The sequence below is a fragment of the Engystomops pustulosus genome, chromosome 4 (genome assembly GCF_040894005.1).
Source record: "Engystomops pustulosus chromosome 4, aEngPut4.maternal, whole genome shotgun sequence".
Classification (NCBI taxonomy): domain Eukaryota; kingdom Metazoa; phylum Chordata; class Amphibia; order Anura; family Leptodactylidae; genus Engystomops; species Engystomops pustulosus.
In genome coordinates this window covers 109,578,690-109,604,035 of record NC_092414.1, presented here as the reverse complement: position 1 = coordinate 109,604,035, position 25,346 = coordinate 109,578,690, and the positions used below count along the sequence as shown (strand labels likewise).

General features: G+C 39.2%; 1 protein-coding gene across 6 annotated transcripts in view; it reads right to left on the bottom strand.

Annotated features, from left to right (window-relative positions):
• The window catches only part of PLXNB2 (plexin B2), a 158,984-nt gene that overhangs the window by 49,852 nt on the left and 83,786 nt on the right, over positions 1-25,346 (bottom strand). For 5 of the 6 annotated variants that reach the window (XM_072147043.1, XM_072147046.1, XM_072147047.1 and 2 more), the window contains 13 exons: positions 18,962-20,063; positions 15,870-16,064; positions 14,978-15,100; positions 14,533-14,633; positions 13,266-13,392; positions 11,419-11,572; positions 11,216-11,330; positions 11,025-11,127; positions 9,510-9,611; positions 8,000-8,089; positions 7,127-7,208; positions 5,779-5,936; positions 4,365-4,513 (listed from right to left, as the gene is read on the bottom strand). In XM_072147043.1, coding sequence (XP_072003144.1) covers positions 4,365-4,513; positions 5,779-5,936; positions 7,127-7,208; positions 8,000-8,089; positions 9,510-9,611; positions 11,025-11,127; positions 11,216-11,330; positions 11,419-11,572; positions 13,266-13,392; positions 14,533-14,633; positions 14,978-15,100; positions 15,870-16,064; positions 18,962-20,050 — 2,588 coding nt within the window. In that variant the 5' untranslated portion in view covers positions 20,051-20,063. Of the gene's footprint in view, positions 1-4,364; positions 4,514-5,778; positions 5,937-7,126; positions 7,209-7,999; positions 8,090-9,509; positions 9,612-11,024; positions 11,128-11,215; positions 11,331-11,418; positions 11,573-13,265; positions 13,393-14,532; positions 14,634-14,977; positions 15,101-15,869; positions 16,065-18,961; positions 20,064-24,487; positions 24,600-25,346 lie in introns of all 6 variants that reach the window. The other variant, XM_072147042.1, reaches the window with a different exon arrangement.

Genomic DNA, 25,346 nt, shown 5'->3' with positions numbered 1-25,346 from the left:
GAAGATTAAACCCATAGTAAGGCAGTCTTAAAAAAAAAAAAAATATATATATAATAGTTTCCCTCCATGCTCACTCAGTACATCTTTGCAGATCTAAGCCCATCCTTTTAGGCTCCCTTCGTATACCTCCCATTCTTGGAATTTGCGGGCCCAGCATCTGCCTACAGTCAGCTTTACCCCTTTTGAGCAGTTGCTTTTTGAGGTCATTATATAGCATGGAAATGGATTGCATACTCTGCGGGGTTCCCAAGAGTGTTGAGAAGGATATCTCAGCAATCTCCTTTTCACATCTGCTACCCTTCCTCTTAGGAAATTATGCAATTGGTGAAATGTAAATGACACACAGCCAGTTAGCCAGTATCTCTGCTGTAGCTCCTGCTCAGTGAGCCAACCGTGTTTTGTCTCATAGAATAGGTCGCCCACCCTCCTGAGTCCCTTTTTTAGCATGTATTTGGAAAAAAAAAGAAAAGGTAGGGTGTACAGCTTCTGGACCTCCTTCCATGCCACTAAGGTATCTCTCAACACTATTGACTTTTTTGCTACTGTGGGCCACCTGGTATATTTTGTATGTAAGAGAGTCGTTGGGTACCACAAGTTTCTGCTTTAGCTCAGTGTTTGAGAACTTTTCAGTTGCGTGGACCCAATATATAACATGGCGAAAGAGGCTTGACAAATTGTACTCCCTAATTTTTGGTACATTCACCCAAATTTCAGATTTGTTCAACATCAATTTACATGCTGCAGTCTGCGGTCTTTTCCTCCTCCAAATAAAAGACTGGAAAGCCCTCATTAGTCCGGCTACATCTACATGTTTTAATAACACTGGGATGGTCTGTAGTGAGTATACAAGTCTGGGGAATGGGATCATCTTAAATAAGTGACTTCTGCCCAACATTGTTAGGAAAGCTGTTGCCAGCGTGTTAGTTCTGTCAGAAGAGGATAATTAAGTGTGTAAATTGAGTTCGGTCAATATGGATACCTAAATATGTCAGATTGGAGCTTACTAGATTGATTCTCAGGTCAGGCTGGGCCGAGGCCGGGTATCAGCGGTTTGGGCATCTACTGACAACAAGACTAGGTGTTCTCCTGGCTGCGGGCAGAGCTGCACTCTATCTAGTACAGTCAGGACTTTCCTGATGTTAGTTACTGCTGCCCTCTAAATAAAGCCCACATTCTCCACTAGCATTGGCATATATTGCAAAAGTCTTTCTGCCATAATAATGGACAGCAGTTTCACATCCTGCTCGATCAAGGATATTGGGCGATTAGATCCCGTATTTAGTAGGTCCTGATGTATGATGTTTTAAAGTGCAGGGGGAGCTTCTCGCCTTGCAATAGGTTATTGAAGTAAGGTGTTAGGACTGGAGTGACCTTGCTCTTGAAGGCTGTGTATTCGTCTGGCCCATAGGGTTGCCATTCTTGAGACCACCTATGACTGTCTATTTCTTCTGCAGTGATGTCGCCATTCAGGGCGTCTAATAGAGTTTGGTTCATTTTTGGGTGTTTAAAACCTGCTCATTTATACCTATGCTATGATGTTCTAACTCAAATTCTCATGAACAGGAGGTTCTATTATTGCACTAATATGAAATATTAATATCTAAAAGTGACTTTTGTTATCTCATTAGTTTGGTTTAGGGATATATAGTTTCTCGTTCTGGTTATAATAGTGTAAGAAAGTGTATAATAATATATTTGTATAATCCATGGTGCATTTTTCTGCCAAAAGTGTTTAGCCCAACCTGCAGATTTAAAGTGTAACCGTCATTTCAAAAAACTTTTGATATGTTGTAGGGCAGGTAATTGGATTAGTTACCCGAATCTTGCTCCTTCCTCTTGTATTCTGCAGACTTTCCCTAGATGGCAGTGACTGCTCATATGGCTGTTACTATGGACATTCCGGAACAGGAGACACGCCCCCAGCTCTCTCCCTCCAATCAGCTGTTACCTCAGGTCTCCCTGCACACAGCTGATCACCTCATGTGTCACTGCCCCAGCACTCAGCCATGTGCAGGGAGAAGACCTCAGTAATATAGTGACCAAGCACCTAAACACATATCTCTCCTCAGCTTCCCCTACACCTGTATACTGTATAACAAATAATCCACACTGACAGAAACTCCAGCCCCCCCTCCCCCACCACCTCACACAAGGAAGTGGCAGGAGACAATCTCCCAGCTGTGCCCTCATGTGCTGTGCTGGAGTGTTACTTAGGTAGGTAGATAAATAGATATGATATAGATAGGATATACATAGATAGAAAGATAGATAGAGAGATAGATAGATCATTGATAGATAGGACATAGATATAAGATAGCTCTGGTGTCATTGGTCAGCAGCAGGCGCTTGTGATGAGGTGACAGGAGGCTCCGTCCCTCCATCTTGCTGATTGTAGTTTTTTTGAGAGCTGGAAACCCTGGTTGCTATGGGCCAAAAAAGGTACTAAATGAGGACCGAGAGGCAAAATACTTTGAGGAATGATTCCCAGGGACACCAGGAGAAGAATTATGTATTTTAGGTTTTTTTTGCTCAGAATGACGGTTACACTTTAACGTTCAAGTGAATATACACATGTGGTGTATGTATAAAACCTTCACAGATTTACTGTGTTTTGGAAACTACATTTTATTTTTGTAGAATTTTTGTATTAAATGCAATTTTGCAGCAAACTGTGATAACGTTGGTTGTACATATTAAAGTTTTACTTTTTATATATTGCAGGTTGTGCGTTTAATAATACAGGCAGTATCCGGGTTGTCCAATTTGGGTGTTCTTAAGTAGGGGACCACCTGTTTATTATTAGAGGATTAGATTACAATAAAATATTGAATGTCTTTTGTTTTCGCATTTTTGGGAGTGTAAATTCTGGCATAAGAATACAAATCTATATACTCAACTGAAGCAGTAATGGCACACAGTCAGTTTCTAGAATGCCTGCATTCCACAAGACATATTATTATGAACATTTTCTTATAATTTATAATGGCCTCTCAACTAGAAAATGTTTAGTCTGTGCAAAACTTTGCTGCTCTGTGTTGTTGAGCTTATGTGCCGTGTTAGCTTTTCAGTTCTGTGGATGCTTACCTTTACATACATCACAGGGCAAGCCAAGAATTTTACCACAAAGTGTAACTAAACTTTCAATGAATTTGCATAAATAAATAGTGCAGATGTTAATAATCTTTGTTATATACTTAATCAAAGAAATATGTTCCTGTGTCCCATTTCCCCTTGCGTTTCTTCCTTACTTTAAGCAGTTTGTGTAAATCATCTTTATGACTCCACAGATCAGAAAGAGTCTAATGAATGAATTCTGTACAGACAGACCCTAGATAATTTATCTGCTGACCTCTGAAGATTTTTTGCTCACAGCAGGAGAAAAAAGCAAAATAAAAAAGGCACAGAGAAGCTGCTTTACTAAATAAAGCATGTAAAAAAAAAACAAACTAGATTTGCTCTAAAGGTTTACTTACTCCTTAAAGGGGTATTCCAGGAATCAGCATAATTCAAATACAAGTGGGCACTCAAAATATAAGCTAATGTGTAAGTAGTTGTTATTTAAAATTTTGCTCCCCTTAGCAGAAAATGCTGATGACATAGACTGTAATGAAGAATTAAAATGCTACTGGCCCTTTAATCAGTCCGTTAACTTCCTCCGCGCGGTCCATTGCAGGACAGAAGATGGCTGCTGGTCACATGTCCACATCACATGTCCTGTACCTGCCTGGGCAGGGTCATGTGATCACCACTAGGTTTGGCTGTTGTCGGGTGGTTGCAGTGCATCCAGTATGGTCAGTGTTGTGGTGATGGCAGTTACACATCATTACTATGGTAACCGAGCAAGAAATCCTGTTAGATCATCACTGGGAGCAGAGCATAAGAGGGAGGAGGAGTTACTGAGAACTAAAGGATCATGGAACTTGTAGTTTCCAGTGGCGGCCATCTTAGTGATAACTCCACCTACTTTAGAGAGGCCATAAATTTTGTAAATCATAAAATCAAATTATTTAAGCTCCGTTTTGTGACTAACGACATTGAGTATTGTTGTATTCATTTATTTTTATCATCATGGGTTTTTGTGCCAGATGTTCATATTCCCGGAATACCCCTTTAATGCTACAAGCAATCTTTAATGTGCAACTATATTTAACTATATCTTCCAACTACCCTCTATTGTTCATGAATTTCCTGCACTAAAGACATCAACGTAGTGGGGTTCATGCAAATTTACCCCTTAGTGAGTATTTATAAGAAGTTTTATGGACATTCATAGGCAGCTCTTTGGCAAGACGTCCAAGTGCATCAAGCATAGGGATACAAATATCAAGGGGAATGCGGAATGGGAACAGAGCAGGTAAACTCACCTGGTAGAAACAGAATAGCTTTCTGGCTTGAACATACATTTCGTACCAGCAACTTCAATTTCTTCCACATCATTAGAAGTTATTCCCAAGTTTGATCCCATTATAGTTAGCAGTATACCTCCATTCAAGGGTGCAGCTTTTGGTGTAAACTAAACACAAACATTTTATGTTATACTATAACCAAATATGTGCACATAAAATATAGTCCAGCAATTACACACTATGTACAAGCAAAGCAGACTGCAAATTGTTGTGTTTAGTGGCAAATACAGGTGAAGAACGTGGCCATGGAGCACTGTGCAATTTATTGCAGTGTTATTGTTACCGTGGCTCTCTGGTGCGATGTATAGGCCACCATGGTAGTTCTTTTATCATCTGAATCCACAAGTAACAATCCACTGGATTTGTGATCAAAGTATTAATCAAATGTATCAGGTGTATTTTTTATTTTGCAATGCTCAGTGTTTGGGTCTCTATACCCACTTCTATGTATCTTATGTTTGTCTTCCGCTACCTAATTGTATTGTACTTAGGTTATAGAAAAAAGTAAGAAACAAAACATAAAAAAAATAATGTTATTGGCCTCAGTAAAAACATGTTCACACAAGGACCTCCATCTCATGATTAGTGTGAATTGTTCACACAGCAATTATAGCCTTATCTTTCTTTTGTAAAGGTGGTAAGTTGTTATTTATGAACTAGCACTAAGCTGTATGGGTATAGACATCCACTAAAGTTATTTTTTAACAAAGTTTTTTAAAGTAGAATAAATATGCATCATTCTACTGTAATGACTTTACTGACAAGCCTCAAGTGGGATCTAGTTTCTATATTCTCAAGTTTCATAGGAAAACTCACAAAATACTACAGAAAATTAACAAGGCGAGCAGCGAGAAGCCACCATCTAGGAGAGAAACAAAAACAAAAGTGGATCCCACTGAAGGAAAGGTTATACTGTCTAAAATCTGTCTTGCAGTGGAGATGAAGAAGCGCTGCACATCCATTTCACAAGTTTGGTCCTCTACTAATCAGCAGGTAGCTTTATTGAACGGCTTTAAATTAAACAAAATCCGGCATCTTTGCCTGTAGAAATCCCAAGGCAAGGGAAATGGGGAAAACAGCTCAATAGAAAAACATAACTGTGCAAGTATATATTTACAATATAAACTATTTCACAAAAAATGTCACAGTTGAGACGCTCAACACAAATAATTGCAAAACCATTATGATATCTGGAAGTAATGTACAGGGCGGTATAAAAAGGCAAGAAAATTAGTGAAAAGGTAAAGGTCTATTCTATAACATGTGACAATGTGTAGTACCAAAAAGTCACTTATCATGGAATAACCCTTTATTAATTATTTCACTTATTTTTTTTGTTGCCACACATATAAGGGTGAAGATAGAGACTTACATCTGTGATTAAAGGTTCAGGGCACTCTGTTGCAGCAGGTACTTTACACGTCTCGTTGTAGACACATTTGTTACCACACCAGACACACCCATACTGTGGATCGGCAGCCAGACACAAGCTACAATCGCTTCTTCCAAAAAAGCAGTTGTAAAGGCTTACTATGGATAAAAACATACCATAACATCAACTGCAGCAACTTAAATCATGTTATCAGCTTTATTTAGTATAGAAACAAAGTAACCAATATTTTCTATAGGAAGTCTGTAGGCGCTATATAAATAAAGAATAATTTTTTATATTACTATAAACTTCTAGCTGGAGCTTTTCTCTGATACAAGTTGGATCACTGTATCACTAATATGAGAAGCTTGCACCATAAACTAATAAGGTGTGATCCTTTACTCATTATTATTTTCTGTCGAAGCTACCAATGTAAAAAAGCTGAAATTTGGATAGCACACTATATGACAAACTAATATAACCAGTTGTCGTGCTGCTGTTTGGACTCATACCAAGATAAATATATTTAAAGAGGCACTGACAAATAGCCTAATCACACATGTTTATATAAGGAATATTATCAATAGTCATTGGAGCTATCAAAAATAATAATATTGTGAATAACCCAATAAAAGACTCACGTTGGACAATATTTGATACAGTACTCACAGGACTTAATATAAATTGGTACCGACTACCATCATTGGCATATAATCAAAAACATTGTGGTGTCCTATATAGGCAGAACATATGGAAAACTCTCTCAATAAAACACTTAGATGTACGAAGGATAGGTAGGGCCCTGCCATCCTGTGCAGGGCGCTACCCGTCATATTTTAATGAATTTGTTTAATGAAGTTACCACTGTAGACTAGTTTAGCGCATTTGGCGGAAAACAAAACATTGAAGGGGGTTTTACAGAAAAAATAGATTTTTAGAGCAACTATTTCTCATGTAAATTTCTTTTTTAATACAAGCCGCCCCAAAAAAAAAAAACAGTCCCATGCCTTCTATATGGTGAAAATCTATGGCCTGTGTAGATGACCCAATAATTGTACTGGTGCAACTGCTTAAAACCAGCTGTATGGCGTCATCTTTCCTATAAATCATAGCAAACAGCTAAACAACCTGGTTTCCCAATCCTTCATAAAATAAAAAAAAACACCATTTGACCAATCATCATAGTGTGTAAACCATTCCCATTACAATTGCATACTACTTTGCATATTGCTGAAGGTTTATCATCATTTATATGAAAAGCTGACACAGTTTACGGGGGGAGTGTAAACCTACTGAATACTAAAAGCTCTGCAGTATTTTACCGGCGTGATTGACAAGATGAACATACCATTCAGCTTGCTGTCAATCTTTCGATCATTCACTTTAATGTAAATATCAAGTGCAACAGATTCTTCATCTTGAGCAGGTAACTAAATAGAAATGAAGACAGCTTACACGATGGCATACAATCTGCATTTATAATAAAGCATTACATAATCTGCTATCAATACACAGGATAGATAAGAATACAAAACAAAACATGTAAAGCCCCTCAACTTATCTTAAAAAAAAAATGAAAATAAGACATAATCTTGAAGATTATTTAATTCCCTCAACCTAAAATTTTAACTCTGGGGCTGCAAAATAAACCACACAAAAACACCCTAGAAAAAAGGGTGATTCTGAGAGACAATTTTACTTGCTTACAGGCATTGTATATTTAATATGCAGGTTGTAAGTTTTAGTTTTTATGAGGATTCTGTAACCCTTATAAAGATAACAGTATTTGGGGAAACCATATAGCCAACTGTGCCCCGCACGTGTATGTGGCTTTACAGGACTGATTAAAAAAAAAAAAATTGCAGCACAGCAGAATTTGACTGTCTCTGTAACCAACGCTGTAAGGCCAAGACAGAGCTATTCAGATCCCAGCCATAGAAGGCATTGACAACAAGAAGTCTCGTGGCAGAACGGGTTCGTTCAAGGGTGGGGTTAAAAAAAAATTATAAAATAAAAACTACCAAATTCAACCCTCTCATGTACTGAAAAACAGAAAATACATGGCCTAAAATTTGAATTAAAGATATATGAGCATGTAATGGCAAACAAATTATAGGTGCGTAATGTGTCTTGAGGCATCCATAAAGACTGACTACACAATCTATAACTCAGTTGTTGTTATAAAAAGCGTCCAGTGATGCAAACTGCTTTAGATAAATACCTCTGGGATTGACAATGAGAACATGCCTTCCTTCTCCACTACAGGATCCGTGAACCTTAGCTTGTCATTCCCAGCAATAAAAGATTTTCCCTAAATTTTAAAAGATAAAACATATTTTAAAATAGAAGCCAAAAGAAGCCAAAATGGAGGGCAAAATAGTTCTTGGAAAGGTGATAAATTATCAGGGGTGGATTAAGACTGCCATGGGCCCTGGGCTGTATGAATATTATCGGTCCTACAAGTCTAGGGGTCTAAAACCCTAGACTTGTAGGACCGATAATATTCATACAGCCCTTTCTGCCTGCTTTCAATCTGTGCTTTCCTGAAATTGCTCGTGTATATTTTTATTGACAGCAAGAACCATGTATGAGGATATCATGGGTGAAAGTCTCTAAAAGGTTTGGGCCCTGGGCTACCGCCCAAATCGCCTATATTATAACCCACTACCGGCTGTTATTGTGGAGGAAACACTTAAATAGGGAGGCTAGTATATTATTATTAGGGCGAGTTCACATCTCCCTTATTTTATTCATAGTATCATAGTATATAAGGCCGGAAAAAGACAAGTCCGTCAAGTCCAACCATTAAGAATTAAATAAATGTTTTATCCCAGTAATTTTTTCACCAGTAATGGAGAAAGATATGTACCAGTTCAGTCCGGTACTGCAGAGAGCATAAGGTGCTTTAGATTTATGTTCTTTGTGATTAGTCAGACGAACGCCATGCACCCTTTATAAAATCACAGTAAGCACCAATAGTAAGTCCAAGGTAGAATAAGATTCTTGACACCATCCAATACGATACAGGTGCTTCTCACCTGCGTCTGGCAGGGACGTCACAGGAGTGGAGCAGCCCCTTTACAGTATGCACGTTGCCGGTGGTGCTCAGCCGATAGTAAGGCCTTTACAACAAGAGTACGGAGAAGAAAAGGTGGCACTCACCGATGCGTGCAAGATCCTTTATTGAGGTGCGGTACAACAACGGAGCGGGGCCTGGCTTCGCTCCGTTGTCGTACCGCACCTCAATAAAGGATCTTGCACGCATCGGTGAGTGCCGCCTCTTCTTCTCCGTACTCATGTTGTAAGCACCAATAGTTTTAACTATTTTTTTGAAATATTCTGTATTTTGTAGAAAAACTTTAAATTGTTCCTGAAATAGAAATTATATACTTCTCTATTCAGTATTTTCCAAAGTATGGTTTTACTGTATACAAATCCTGTGATCACAGAGGATTTTATCACCACGTGATATTCGGGAAAAGTTTTTAAATCTGACTGGCATCTAAGAAATTCATGCTTATATTTCATATCTAATAAAAATGACTTTTACATTGCGACACGTGATGTACCAGAAATTATTTGTTTGAGTTCTGTGTGTTTGACCACTCCTGGTTTTGGCCAAAAATATAAAAGTTGTGAACTGGTCCTAACAGAGTTCTACTAATGTACAATTACACATTTCACTATTGGACAGTCACAGAGGCTACAGCACAAAATCTGTGTTGAATTACCAGGAAATTATCAAGATTCTTCCCATAAAAATTGATAGTACGTTTTAGCTGCATTGGTATAGTTGATGGAACCAGCTGGTAGAACTGTGGACAACGATCTTCCTGAAATTATATTAAAAAAAAATAAATAAATAAATATTTTAAACAGCAGAAAGAAAAATAACAGTGGCACATGCAGGAATAGCAAAAAAAGAGGTGTCTGAATAGTTACACATTTTATTAACCGAAAAAGAGAAATCCAGGTAACAGGAACTGAAATGTTACTCCAGTAGTTTCATCCAGAACCACCACTAAGAACTGCATACATTTAAGTACACCAACTTTGCCAACTTGTGATGAACCAAATGAAAGTAATGGGGGTTACAGATTGTAAGATTAAGTTTTAAAGGGGTATTCCGGGCACGCCCGATACAAAAACCCATAATGTTATAAATAAATGAATGTGACAAAACTTAATGTCATCAGTCACAAAATGGAGCCTAAATAGTTTGATTTTATGATTCACAAAATTTTACGGCCTCTCTAGAGTTATCATTAAGATGGCCACCACTGGAAACTACAAGATCCTTTAGTTCTCAGTAACTCCTCCTCCTCTTATGCCCTGCTCTCAGTGATGATGTAACAGGTTTTCTTGCTCTGTTACCATAGTAATGATGTGTAACTGCCATCACCACAACACTGGCCATACTGGAGGCACTGCAACTAACCCACTACAGCCAAATGTAGTGGTGATCACATGACCCTGCCCAGCGGCCATCTTCTGTCCTGTGTATGCTCTACAACGGACCGCGCGGAGGAGATTAACGGACTGATTAAAGGGCCAGTAGCATTTTAATTCTTCATTACAGTGTATGTCACCAGCATTTTTCTGCTAAGGGGAGCAAAATTTTAAATAACAACTAATTACCGTATATTCCGGCGTATAAGACGACCTGGTGTATAAGACGACCCCCCTACTTTCCTGTTTAAAATACAGAGTTTAAGATATATTCGCCGTATAAGACTACCCCTTTTCCAACGCATAAAAAACACCGGTAAAAAAAAAAAAAAAAAAAAAAACAGATTTGAATTTAACATGGTCCTTTTTTTAATGTAAATTCTTATGACATGCAGGTATATAGCAGGAAAACTGTCGCTCATAAACATAAGGCATGCAACAACAACATTACCATTACAGCACAGCCCCCAGTAGTATACAGCACAGCCCCCAGTAGTATACAATATGCAGCAAAGACTTACCGGCTATGCAGAGGGCTCAGCCCGTGAGCCCTCTCCATGCACCAGGACCCGACCGCCGCCGTGAATACACGGCGGGCGGTCGGGATTACCAGCGTATAAGACGACCCCAGAGAAGACAGAAGATTTTTCTGTCTTCAAAAGTCGTCTTATACGCTGGAATATACGGTACATATAAGCTTAATATTTTAGGAACCCTTTTGTATATGAATTAAGCTTATTCCTGGAATACCCCTTTAATTACAAAGTTATCAAATTGTGCAAAATGTGAGCATTTACCACATTGATTGTAGACTGTTCGTTACTTGGAGAAGCATCAATGCATCTATGATCATTTATGTCCCATCGACATTCCCATTGGGTAGTTACACATGAAATGCATCTGGGGAATAAAGACATATTCTAAATTACTCTCATGTCAGAATGGAAGAAGGGCAAAGAGTAAACTAAATAATATTAAAATAACTCACGGTAAATTTTCTGAAAGATTCATAGACTCTTCACACTTGTAAAATTGATAAGTATAATCAGCCAAGAAAACAGATCTTTCAGTCACAAACAGTTCAATTGTGACGTTAACATAGTCTGTATTGAAAAAAACAAAAACAAAACAAGTTTTTACTATGGAAGTTATTTCATTTTTTTATATTATTATTATTGCCATATTACTTACCCTGGCCGGTTGGAGTAGCAGGGATTTTAACAGGGTGAGGACAAGAAATAGATCCATCATCTCCAAGAATGGCTGCCTGGAAATTCCCTCCAAAGTTACAAGTCAGCCGGTCTTCTTCATATAAAGTTATTGAAGGGGCCACAATTAACATAACCTGTTAAGCCAAAATAAATATCTGATAAGGCAAAAAGACTATTTAGCTCATACCCCTCTCAATAATAAGCCTTCTCTCTGAGACTTCATGAAAGTGTGCTAGACTTTTCTACAACACCTAGAATACTTCCCCATATCTATGGGCTCAAACACAAGGACTTAGTTCCTGCATTCCGATGTATCAGCCAGCTTATGAAGCAGGTTCTAGTCCAGCTGACATTCATAACTAAGCATTTCTATTAATTGTTTTGAAGGGGTTTACCCATATGTTTATTGTTATCCCCAATTTGCAGGAGAACACACACACAACCTGCCACTTCATTCATTAAAGATAACAGAAGCCCTGTTCTTGTAATTGACATTTATCTGCCTGTGAGCCCACTTTCCTCAGGATTGGAAATACATTTTTAGTCACTGAGGGAGCTGCCAGGAAGCTTCCCCTCCATTCAGCACTGTATAAACAGAGAATACTGAGTGTAAAGCAGTCAGCTCTGTATCCCCGTAGCACCACTAAAACATAAGGTGAGCCACCCCTATAGTTATAGACAACAAAATGATTTGGAACAGGGGGGAGGGGCTTAGTGTGTTAAAATAGCTGCAAACAGCATAAAACAAATCAAACAATGAATATAAACCAATATGTTCTTCTTGCAACCTAGAAAGTGAAACACCCCTGTGACCAAAAAGTAGAAAAACCACAGTGCAACAATATTGTGATTCTTCAATGCAAAAAAAAAAGACAAAAAGAAAACAAATAATAAATATTCCCCTTAAATGCAACAAAAAAATATTAAAACAATTTATAAATAAAAGAGGGAGGTATTCCACAAAGATATAGATGTACCTTCAGACCCCCAGAAACCAATCCACCACACTTAAAAAGGTTCTAGAAAAAGCATGTTTGTTGACCTTTGGGTGCTTCATATTACAAGCATTAGATGGTATTTTATGCCTAGTATTTGAGCGGATGTTGTACTTGTGACACTTGTGGCATTAGTCTCATCAATTATGTAGGACATTCACCACTCTTGTCCTAGGGGTCTAGTAGTAGCACATCTTGTTTGACTTTGGACTTCCACTCTTGAAATAATTTCCGGAGGAGCCATAGACTGTATTATATTTTGGATGGACTGCCAGTAATAGGGCAAGGGAACACTAAAGCACCGCTTCAAATACTGTCTGCTTGTAAACAGGGAAGGACAATTTAAAATCCATTAATAAATCACTAAGAGCCTAGAGTTTATTTCTTTATGTTGAATGCTTGCTTTTTCCATTTTCTTCCATAACCTGGGAAACCACTTTAAAGAATAGGACAACTTCAGCAAGGAGTATGTATGTCCTCCCCATTTTTGAATTGGAGAACTGAGTGTTCTCAAGCACACCACAAAATACAGAGGACTAGCTATGAAATGGTAGTTATATTAAACATATATGTGCAAGTTAGGGATATATCCGATTGTGATGCACACTCTGGAAAAAATGAGGGATGCAAACATACTCCGCTTTGTAAAAGTTGGAATTGAATACAATACAATACATGCATGCATGCTGAGTATTGAATTAAATTGGATGCTAAAAATCTCAGTTGAGAATAACATTATGGGGGAAACCAACACATTATGTCACACAGTTTATACAAGGGAGAAAGAACAACGTTGGTGTCTTTTAGTTTTGCATGTGTGGTAACTACTTACATTACTAAGATGTTTAACACTCATATTACTTGGTTGTGTGCTTTCAATCTTCAAGCAGACACCATCAGGACTCCATAACCAGTGATTTGGTTCACTGGCTCGAACACAGTCACCCTTTAAGGAGCACCTGAAAATGAGAGTGTGTTAGTGTATGAAGACTGGCAAGTTACTGTGCAGGATTTCAACATAGATTTGGAAGACAGGTGATTTGTGTAACTGTGACAGTGCTAATTGTTTTATAATGTCATTTTCTGTATAACATACTGGAAACAAGTCACCTCCATTTCATGGCTCTGGCTTCTCAAAACATTTGGCGATCAGCAGACATTGCTGGGAAAATTTATCTGCTGCTCTTTGTTATTTGTCAAATAGCACCCACAAAAATTAATAGGAGACCATTTAGTGCACCTAAATAAAAGCTTTTCTTTGTTGCAATTTGAAAGAGGAGGAAAAGGTCTCTACGATGTTAAGAAGAATCAGTCACCACAATTTACCTGCTGAAACTAAGGGCTCTTGCACGCGAACGAGTACAGCCCGTGTAAACGTGCAATATGGTGGCCTAATCCCACGGGCTGTACACAGTGCAGTGGACAGTAGTCCCTACATTATATAGAAATATAAGGCAAGAATGTTCCCTCTCCTGGCCAAACAGCGAGACACAGCGTCATAGAAATATCAATCACAGAAAGAGAAGTAACCGGAACAGTAGATAAGCTGCAGTTCTCCTGCATGGTCAAACAATATACAGAACTTTCTGCTTTTGGCTTCATCCAATGTATAAATAAATATCACGGAGGTCAGTTACAGCCAAGAATCACAAGGTCAACTGTATATCAAAAACTTAGGAGGGGTCAAAAAAAGCCTTTTAAACTTCTTCAGAAGCTACGACCGTACCCAACAAACTCTTCAGACAGACTTATCACACTTGGGAACTGCATGTAACTTTCAATCTCTTTTCTTAACCCACCATGTGTACTCACTCCGCTTGTCTATAATATCCCTAAGCACTTCATACTATTAAACAGGTTACTCTGAGAACAAGTGCACCCTGGTTTCTGTAAATGTCAATAACGGCTAGTGACTGGTTCATTTATCTTTCTTTAATTGAAAAAATGGTTTGACCATTGTAAACCTCCTGTGTCACCCCTCCACTTCCTCTTGCATGCAGGGCCCTGACAATGTGATTTCTCTGTAACGACTTATTTCATACGATTTGTAAAGCACTGTGGAATATGATGGCGATATATGTGATTCATAATACACTTACTTGCCATCTATCACACACCACCCACAGTAAGGATCCTTGGCCTGAGTACAGTCATTGCAGGTTGAATACCGGGCACAGTCCTGAACAGGAACACGATGCACCTGTAGATATAGAAATTTTTTAAAATTACTAATTATTGACCAACTATATGAAGTTTGTAAAGTAATACAAATAAAACAGAGTAACATAATGTGCATTAAAACTAGAGCACCAGCTCACACAAGCTGAGAACAAAGCATCGCTTGTTCAAGCCAACCTGATAAAAAAAAAAATCCAGAGAGCTCCACCAAAGGTTGCAGTGACCAGAGGAGTCTATATGTAACTATGGGTCATCTAAACGTCGGGTGTTAAGGCAGCAACTGCCTGAACATTACAATACTAGATAGGACTGCTGTGCAATCCATGTGCAATGAAAACCAGGTATCCATGTAGGAGCTATACCAACCTTTTTCTTAGTCATAACATAGATGTGTTCCTTATTAGCATCAAAAACCATTCCATTCTTCACTGTACTTTTGGTCTCAAAGGGCACAGCGCGGTATTCTCTTGACCGCTCGCCTAGAAAAGCCTATAACAACAGGCAACAATTTAGAGCGGAACAAAGAAAATAAAAGTGATGAAATCATAAAAAGTGAAAATAACCCAGTCTTTCTGTACACCACTACAATTATAAACTTGTTTCTGATCAACCTGATATCCTAGTGCTTGAGGGCATACAGAAAGGTGCCAACAATGTTGTACTTGGCATGCAGAATGTGGTATAAAAGGAATATCTGCATAAACAGCGTTTATCACTTTCTCTCTTCAGAACCTCATTGAGAAGATATAAGACATTGAGTTGAATATTCAAACATTTCTCTCACAATCTAGATTTATAGAATAAGATTGTTGGGACAATTTTATTTCTTTCACTCAGACAACTAATGGCAAAATCGGGGAACAATTTACTACAAGGAAAAGGAAAGTGATAAAAAATTATGAATGTATCTGAAGCTGATTTGCACCACACATCTGAAAGAATTCCCAACCTAGAAGTATTTCATGGCATCAACACAGAAAAATGACTAAACCCCTGACAAGACTTTCCTCCCCACAATGGAGCACATCACTTCTATATCTAGAGGTAGGAATGACAGGAAAAGGGAGAACAGGCAATTTAAGTAAGAAATATCTATCGCCTTTGGGTACATGCAGTCAGGCAATGATGCCGATGTTGCCACCAATCTGCAAAAAAGTCATCCACATGTTACTGTATGGACCTGGAAACTTTCTCCTGTAAACATGCCCAGAATGTGTGCCTGCAGCCCGAAAGATACAAGATAGCAAGCTTTACTTACCTTTACCAGTTTTCCTTCAGCCGTACCTAGAAATGCAATAGTGTGCTCATTTTCAACCGATACTGCAACGGAGGTATAAGGGTTATTCTCACGCACTAGAGCAGCGTTCGCCACTACACCATCCCTGCTCTGCAACGGGTAAGGCAAGTGTTCTGAGCCACATGGATATTTGATAGACTCATTTGCAATGGGATTCTGTAATGTCAGAACAAAAGACAATTCACATTCTTACAAGATCTTGTTAAAATACTTAGACCATAATATCTTGTGAGCATGGCCCTCACCTCCATGTTATTACTGTAATGTCTCATTGTTTTTTGTATTTGTCGCCTATGACTGTCTTTATTTTAGTAATATGTAAATTAACTGCCGAGGCTACTGGGGTGTGAACTAGTCTGACCGGGCACTGGGAGCTAAGGCTTCTCCATGCCCCAGTAGCCTCTGCAGTTAATTTACATATTTCTAGCATAAAGTTTTTAGTTAGGTTAGGTTCCAGAATTATTAAATTACAGATTGGGGCCGAGGCAGGCAGGAGAAATCTACCTTCAAATCTACTTCTGATAGTGGATTTCTCATGGTAGGTTTTCTTTAAGCCCTCATTCAGATGGCCGTTGTGGGGACGTATATCTGCATCTCCATAGACACTTATGGCGATGAAGCCATAAGCGGTGCCACACTTCCCATTAGAACAAATTAGAAGAAACCATACTAATATAAAGCAGCAAAATATTTTACACAATTCATATGTCCACTGTTGCATAGTAGACGAATACTGAAAGGTGCTGGTAGAGTTGCTGCCAGTGTGTGCTTCCCTAATACCTCTCAACATACAGGACATACCACCTATAGATAGAGGTGGTCATTACCTCAAAGAGGTGTATTCTATATACCTCCCTCCCAGATAAAGACCTTATCTGTCTGTAGCTTGTAGAGCAAGTCTCTGCATGCTGTATTTGCCAGCAGGAAGTGCCTGTGTCTGAGCTGGTCTTGTAATTATGTTATTGCAGGCCAGCAAAGGTGAGAACAAGAGAGGCGGTGGATTAGATAGTTTGTGTATTGCTACTTTTAGATCTTTAAACCACCCTATGCTATGTGAACTGCTGGACAACCATATTTGTCTTAGAACTAAAACTATGTAAATTAGTATTTGATGAATAATGTGTGAAATCCATTTCAGCCTCCATGCACCTTCCTTTTGAGACATTTTCCTAATGAGCCAACTTAAAAGACTCTAAACTTGCATACTTCTTTTTAATGACATACATAATAATGGCCATCACAAGCCAATGATGTGGTCTTTATGCCAATAAATAGAGTTTGTGCCATATATGTGATGTATCTGCCCAACAGTAAGTTACTTACAGCATAATACACTGGAACTACTGCAAGGCATCAAATGATGACATGCCCAAGTTCCTTTGAGCTGTTAACCCCTTAAGGACGCAGGGTATTTTCGCTAATTTCTCGCTCTCCATCTTCAAAAATCCATACACCTGTGTGAGGGCTTATTTTGTGCGTAACAAATTTTACTTTCACATGATGTCATTTATTATTCCATGCCATGTAGTGGGAAGCCGCAAAAAAATTCCAAATGTGGAAAAATTGAAAAAAACTGCATGTGTGTCACGTTCTTGTGGGCTCAGTTTTTACAACTTTCACTCTGCGCTCCAAATAACACCTCTACTTTATTCTTTGGTTCGGTGCGATCACGGTGATACCAAATTTATACAGATTTTATTGCGTTTTAATACATTTTCAAAAATTAAACTAATGTGTACAAAAAAGGAAAAAAAAATTTTGCCATCTTCTGACGCGAATAACTTTTTCATACTTTGGCGCACGGAGATGTGTGAGGGGTCATTTTTTGCAAAATGAGCCGACGTTCTCATTGCTACAGTTTTGAGGACTGTGCGACATTTTGATCATTTTTTATGTCATCTAAAAAGGTGTAAAAGTCGCGTTTTGGACATTTGGGCGCCATTTGCCGTTCCGGAGGTCACCGCCGTCAATAACAGTTTTTATATTTTGATCGGGCATTTTGGGACGCAGCGATACCTAATGTGTCTGTGATTTTTACTATTTATTATATTTTATATCAGTTCTAGGGAAAGGGGGGTGATTTGAACTTTTAATATTTTATAATTTTTTTACATTTTTTAAACTTTTTTTTTTCTTTTTTTCCCCACTATTTCTTAGACCATCTAGGGTACATTAACCCTAGATGGTCTGATCGCTCCTGCCATATACTGCAATACTACTGTATCGCAGTATATGGCATTTCTGCTCACTATACATTACAATGAGCCACAGGCTCATTGTAATGGATATGCAGAAGCCATGTATCCTCGGGTCAAACGAAGACCCGAGGCTACCATGGCAACCGATCGCCGCCCCCCGATGACGTTCGGGGGAGCGGTGATCGGAGGTAAGATGGCAGCGCCCATGCACCGCCAAATTTAAAGTGCCACCGGCGACTTTGCCGGCGGCAAAGAAAAGGTTTAAACCTGCAAGCACCGACTGCGGGTGATAGCGATGGGTCTTTGCTGCGATATGCAGCAAAGCCCATCTCTGTATGAAGAAGGCTCAGCCCGTGAGCCTTCTTCATACAACCTTCACAGCTCCATGGCGGATATATCCGTCACGGAGCGTGAAGGGGTTAATAAAATTTGTTTTGGTGGGAAAAAAAACGGAAATTCTTTCACAAAGTTAATACTTTATCTGTAAAGACCTGAGCTACACAGCCATAATGGTATCTACACCTGCACAGTGAAGACCGTGTTTTGTCCATAAGACAGGGAAAAAAATCTGCACAGTCAAAAAGGCAAAAGTATTCCAAAACAGAAATAAAATCAGCAGGTCTTCACACAGCTCTAATGACAGAGTCATCGCAGAATCCCTCATGATACAGAACTTTAACACTTAAATTTATGCTTGTTTTTACCCATCTAGTACCATAAACATGAAGAGTATAGATTTGAAGGAGAAAAGTCTTAAAATATGTCACATGAAAATCTAACTACATGAGCGGATTGTAAAGTTCAACAAATGTAACTTCAGAGGAAAGAGCCAAGGGCAATTTTAAGATACTCTACCTTTTTTCCACCACAACCGATTTTATCACCAAATGGTTTGGAGAATATGCTCTCTCCATTGTTTACCGGCTCTGAAGTACTAGTGTAACACAGTTCACGGTTTTCTTCAAACTTTTTGTTGATATTGTCCAATGAGAACATACAAAGTGCAGATTTCTCCCGATTATTGTCATAAGTGATGAAAACTCCAAACAGAACTTTATCGTTACTATCAGAGATCCCCATGGTACGAGCCAACTCCTCTCCTGGACGTTCCAGGAAGGCAGAAGTACAGATATTGTAAGGAATGTTCCCATCCATACACAGGAGATCCATCTCGACATATGAGAAATAGTTGTAATCCGATTTACAGATTCGGGTGATAAATGTCCGATTTCTACCACTGTTTTTGTCCAGCAGACTAGATATAAAATAAACACGTTGAGAGTCTTCAAAAACAGTGACAAACTGTTGTGTGCTCACAGATGAGTAGCCATGTTTAAAGGTGGCAGAATCCACGTATGTTTCAAATGGGCCTTTATCCTCCATTTCGTCAAGTATCCGAGTGCTGATGATTATTCCATTATCGTGCTGACTAGTACCCTTCCCCACAAACAAAACCCGTGGTCCACCTTCTTTCATGTCAGATACCAGCCCCACAGTTTCAACATTCTCATCATTGCTAGCAACAAAAGACTTCTCTCCCCTGCTATCATCATAAGAGATCCGTTCCGTGATACTCAAATTTGTCAGCGAGCAGATTCCCTTAAATAGGCTTCCACAAGCAATTATTCTTTCATTTGGTACATCGAGTAGAAGCAGTTTATTATAGTTATCTGTTTGGACTGCAAAAGAGCACTGGGAGGGTTCTATAGGGGGTGTACATTTCTTGTGATCCAACTCTGGTCCAGTAGTTACATTGGCAATTAACTTGAGCTCTCCAGAGAGTTGATATAATCGATTGACTGCTCCTATATAGACAATACCAGTGGCATCATTAATAGTCAGATGATTCAATTCTGTGTCGCTCACAAAGGGACTAAACTGTTCCAGGGATAACACTTGAGGGATGCAGATAAAAATTTTTACAAGCTGGATCCATGTGGCCATTGCTGGAAGAATCCTGAAAGAGAAAAACATGACTGAGTAAAGCTATTAGCACAGGACACATTTGCACTTTCACTGGACTGCAAACCAAAGCATGAAACTTGTCTTTATTTACATAGCTTGTCAAACATGCAGGCCAGCTCAGCCCAAAATACATGTAAAACATTACCTACTGAAATCTCACTAACCTCAGGATACTTACTTACTCATAGAGGACACTTACTCATAGATCCAGGGACTGTGCCTGTGCTTTTCTTCTTATATCTGTTATCCATGGCCGCCTCCACTCTTAAATAAATTTTTACAATTATGCTAATGAGTCAGAGGCCTTCTGTGCAGATTCACAGGTTGTTTCATTGTATTTCCAGCCTCCCTGCTGCCTCAGCACATGTGATTTCATAGCAGAAGAGAAAGTTTCGGCACACAGAGCAGGAGGGCAGATTGCACAGTGTAATAGCCTGTGAAGGAGTTCAAGTAACACCCCCATGATCCCTTAGCATAATTTTAACAGTTGATTTTAGAAGGGATGGGCCACGGATAACAAATAAGAAGATTACCACAATCACAGTGCCTGGATCTACGAGTGTCCGTGTCTTAATATGATTGTTGTAAAGGAAATCTACCATCAAAACCAGAGGTATGAACTTTGGATGAAATTACACAACGCATCCGACTCTATGCATCTTCTGGAGGAGCAAACAGCAGCAGCCAGTGATTGTTCAGTCTTTCTGTCATGGTGTCCATCATTCTCAGAGAAGAATTAACACAGCACTATTTGCAGTTTTTTTTATGGTCCTCTTGATCATGAATTCAAGGTTAAGTTTCATATAGTCTATGATGAAAATATTTTGCACCACAGATTAAAAGGCTGAATGCTCTGGGTTTGTTTTGAAAACATAAATGTAGGGGAAGTAATCTAAACTGGTGATTATGATGTAGATCTTAGGTTTTAGGCTACATTCACACAGATGTGTGCCCACCATACTGTAGCACGGCAGGCACACGTTGGCACCGGGGAGAGGAGGATGGGGATGAGCACCGCTCACCCCGCCCCACTCAATAGTAAAATATGGTGCACGGCGCCATATTCAAGCAAAAAAAAAAGACATGCCCTACGGTACGGTGCCGTGCAGCCATTGCCGTCTATGGGGGACGTATATATGTCCCCTATATGCGAGTGTGAATGTAGCCTTAAATTGCATTTTCCTGAGCAATACTGCTTTTCTTGTCAATGCCTATATTTCATTGAAACCTAAAAGGAAACCTACCATCAGAAATCTTCCTATTCACCTACTTGACCCTGATCTATCTTTAGCTAGGCCTAGAACACTTTCTATACTACACTAAACTTTATTCAGGTAATATGTAAATTTAGCAGAAAGGCTACTGGAGCATGCAGTAGCCTCTTGGGGAGCAGGAGCAAGGGCTCCATCGGAGTTGTGTGCATGCGCTGTAGCACCTGCGCCGACACATACGAGTATAGCAGCGTTACCGTAGGCATTGATGCTGGAGCTACCCCTTATCCCGCCCACTCATCCGTCTCGAACATGCGCAAACAGTAAGAAAGAAGGCAAGGCTTGCAGATAGCTAGGTGACTTCACTGAATGCCTGTGGATGAGTGGGAAGAACAAGGGGGAATATTTAGAGTGATGGTGTGCATACATTAGGAGACGTAGACCAGAGCACCTAAGGCTCATCTGCATATTTTTAATAAGTCATCTTTACGAGAATTCATCTGTTCCAAACTTAAATCCAAAACAGTGCCATCCCTTAGAGAAGTCAAGGAGCAAGTAACATATATACTCGAGCATAAGCAGAGTTTTTCAGCACAAAAAACGGTCTTTAAACCCCTAACTTGGCTTGTACTCAAAAAAAAAAAACCCACAAACATTGCACTCCATTTCTGACGCCCCCCCTAGCCCCCCGCAGGTCGTCTTCTTTCTTCGGTAATGCTCCGTGTCCATGCATGGTGCCGTCGCAGTGACTGAGGGACAGGGGGCTGGCTAGCTATATACTAGAGGGCATGGACTGGATGGCTATATACTGGGGGAAAGGGACTGGCTAGCTATATACTGGCTGGAGGCTGTGACCAATGCATTTCCCACCCTAGGCTGATGCTCAAGTCAATAGCTTTTCAGTTTTTTGTGTTAAAATTGGGTACCACGACTTCTACTCGGGTCAGCTTATGCTAGATTATATATGGTAATTTAGGACCGTCTGCACTCAGTAAATCATTAATAAAATCCTTTAATAAAATGGTTTGAAAGCAAAAGCCCAAAGCTAAGCAATAAAAATAGTGCAATTTAACTTTCCTTTACAGTAAGAAACATTTAGTGTGAAAGAGGCCTCACTGACATCGGGCGTGTTAATGGAGCAGCATGATGCAGCATGTAAGAGACAGGAAAAGGTAACCACGCTACACGAAAAATATAAAAAGCCACAAGATAATTGGTTGTTCATTTCTGTCTGAACATGTAGATTCCATTGACAGAAATGCAAGGTTAAGTTCAACGGAGGGCTAGTTTAGAGAAATCCTCAAGATTTCATCTGAATGCAGGCGGTCCCATACTTAAGAACACCCGACTTACAGATGACCCCTAGTTACAAGACCTCTGGATGTTGGTAATTTCCTTTACTTTAGTCCCTGGCTACAATAAACAGCTATCACAGGTGTCTGGAATTAACCTTCATTGTTAATCCTGGTTCTGATGACAATCCAAAATTTTTAAAATGCAATTGTCACAGAGAACAAAAAAAAAATTGTATTGGGTTACAATTATAAAATATACAGTTCTAACTTAAGAACAAACCTACAGAACCTATCTTGTACGTAACCCGAGGACTGTCTGTACTTTATATCTGCGGTGAGAGTCTGATCATGAATATACACACACACGCATCTATCTATGTCTATGTATAGAAAGCCCAAGCAGCACATTCAACAAGTCTGTAGGTGGGTGCAAGCTTCATAAGACTGGGCCTTGAGTCCTCCAGGGATATGCAAAAGGAAATTGCGCAGCACACCAGGTTTAAGTGAAAAAAGTATTCCTTTGATTTATTCCATATTCAATAACAACATCATATCTATATATCTATATACACACATATACATAATGTATATATTAGAGCAGTATTTTAAGCATATTTCAAAAATTGCACCTATTCTAAAGCACTCAATCAATAAACATATTAACAAAAAACTGTTTACACTGAGAAACTAACATGGATTTTAAAAACTCCACCTAATCTGTGACTACACGTGAGATTTGAGCTACGTTTAAGAATCTTTTGGGTACCTGGACTGGGCTTATCTTCCACTGCACAGAGAAGTGCGAGAGACTAGTGATGTCCTGTGACTGCAGATGTGCTGAAGTCATGCAAAGCAGAGGCTTGTGCTCTTCCTACTAATTGGTTAAAGGTATAACCTTCAAAAATGTACTTATCTTTCTCTGTACTACAGTCATTGCTGTTGTCCAATTATGATCCTCACATTTTTTGCAAAACAAAAGTTCTAATGCTATGTGAACTCCTTACAAGACATCCATCAAATGTTGATCAATGTAGATCAGGGTCGGACTGGGGTACCTGTGTGTTCCTGTGTGAAGATAATTTATCATAAATGTAGCCATGTTGTCCCTTAGAAACCAGATAGCGTCCTTGGATACGACCACCCCGCACTCTGGCAGCGGTGGCCAGACACACGCTATTGCATCCTGCCTGACCACCAGGCATAAGCAATTATTACCGCAGGACAGCTGTGGGACCTGCAGTAACTCCCAGACTTTTCACACAGTCTTGATGACCATATCACTACATTTATGATAAATTATCTATACACACATTTTTTTAAATAACATCTAATTGAAGAAATGCATATATATGTCAGATTAATGAAACTAAATGTAAATGCCCAGACAAGAATACGCCTTTGATGTTAGAGATGGTATTATAATTTTCCAGGCTTTCTGCTGGTGCATGGGCTGTGATTAGGGATGCAAGTCTCAGTCAAACGTACCACTCGTTTAGAAGCGTAATCAAAGTGCATGGGGGCGTGCCATGGCCGATCGCATATGCATTTCTATGCAAAGAAATCTGATCAGTAACCAGCACTATGTGTCTTGTATTGTTTAAATGCAAGATACCGGGTGCCAGTTACCAACCGCATGCTTCTGCATAGAAACACATATGCGTGGCATATACGGGTGACCGTACCTTAAGCATTAGCACACCAAACCAATCTACCAATAAGAAAATTTTGAAAACCTTTACATTCACTGATGACAATAATCTCACTCTCCGGTGTTCCCATACCACATAGACAAGTCCCGCCTAGATCTCAGCTTATGTAGTAATATATCCATAGGGGCAATGAGCCTTCTCACACTAGAAGGTCACTCAGCACAATAGTGATTTCACACAGACATAAGTGGGATCTTGTACCTCACACGTGACATGTTTCCTCTTTTAAATCATGAATCACCGTAAAATCGTGCTGCAGAATTTTCAGGCAGAAGTCTTCAGCTCTCGGCAGCACATCCCCAACATTGCACTCCTAAAAATATTACATGTATAATGTCCCACAATTTGATGCTACAAATGTACAAAGCAAAACCCCCTAATATACTCCCATAACACAACCACACTGTGCCTCATGCATGCATGTATAAAAATTTTTTTAATTATGACCCCCAAATACATATTCATATTACTATACTATGATATGCCGTGCCCCCTAATTACATAATATATGGTTGTTTTATATAGGACACCCTAAAATAAATTAATTTACCTATTTATTGCCCCTTCCAATTTTTTTTATACAGTGCCCCCCATAAAGAATGTGTTATGTAACACTCTCCTTATTCTTTATATACAGTGCTGCCACATCAATTATGTTTTTCAAAATGTACTACTAAATTTTATAACCGTGTCCTAATTATTAATATTAACACACAGATAAATTTTTTTCCATGCTGCAGCAGCACACGAATAAGGATCACGAACATTTTATAGACCAGTGATGGATAACTTATGGCACTGGTGCCAGAGGTGGCACTCTGAGCCCTTTCTGTGGGCACTCAGGCCATCACCAGAGATGACTCCAGGTATCTTCCTGCAGTCCCAGACAGCCCAGGACTTGCTGTGCACAGAGCTATTTTAAAGTGACAGCTGTACCTGGGACTATTTTCTGCTTTATTTGTGTCCTCAGAGTGCTGGTTTCAATGAAAACTGTGACAGAGCAGTATAAATCATAAATTAAATTTTTCTGTTGGCACTTAGCGATAAATAAGTAGTTCTT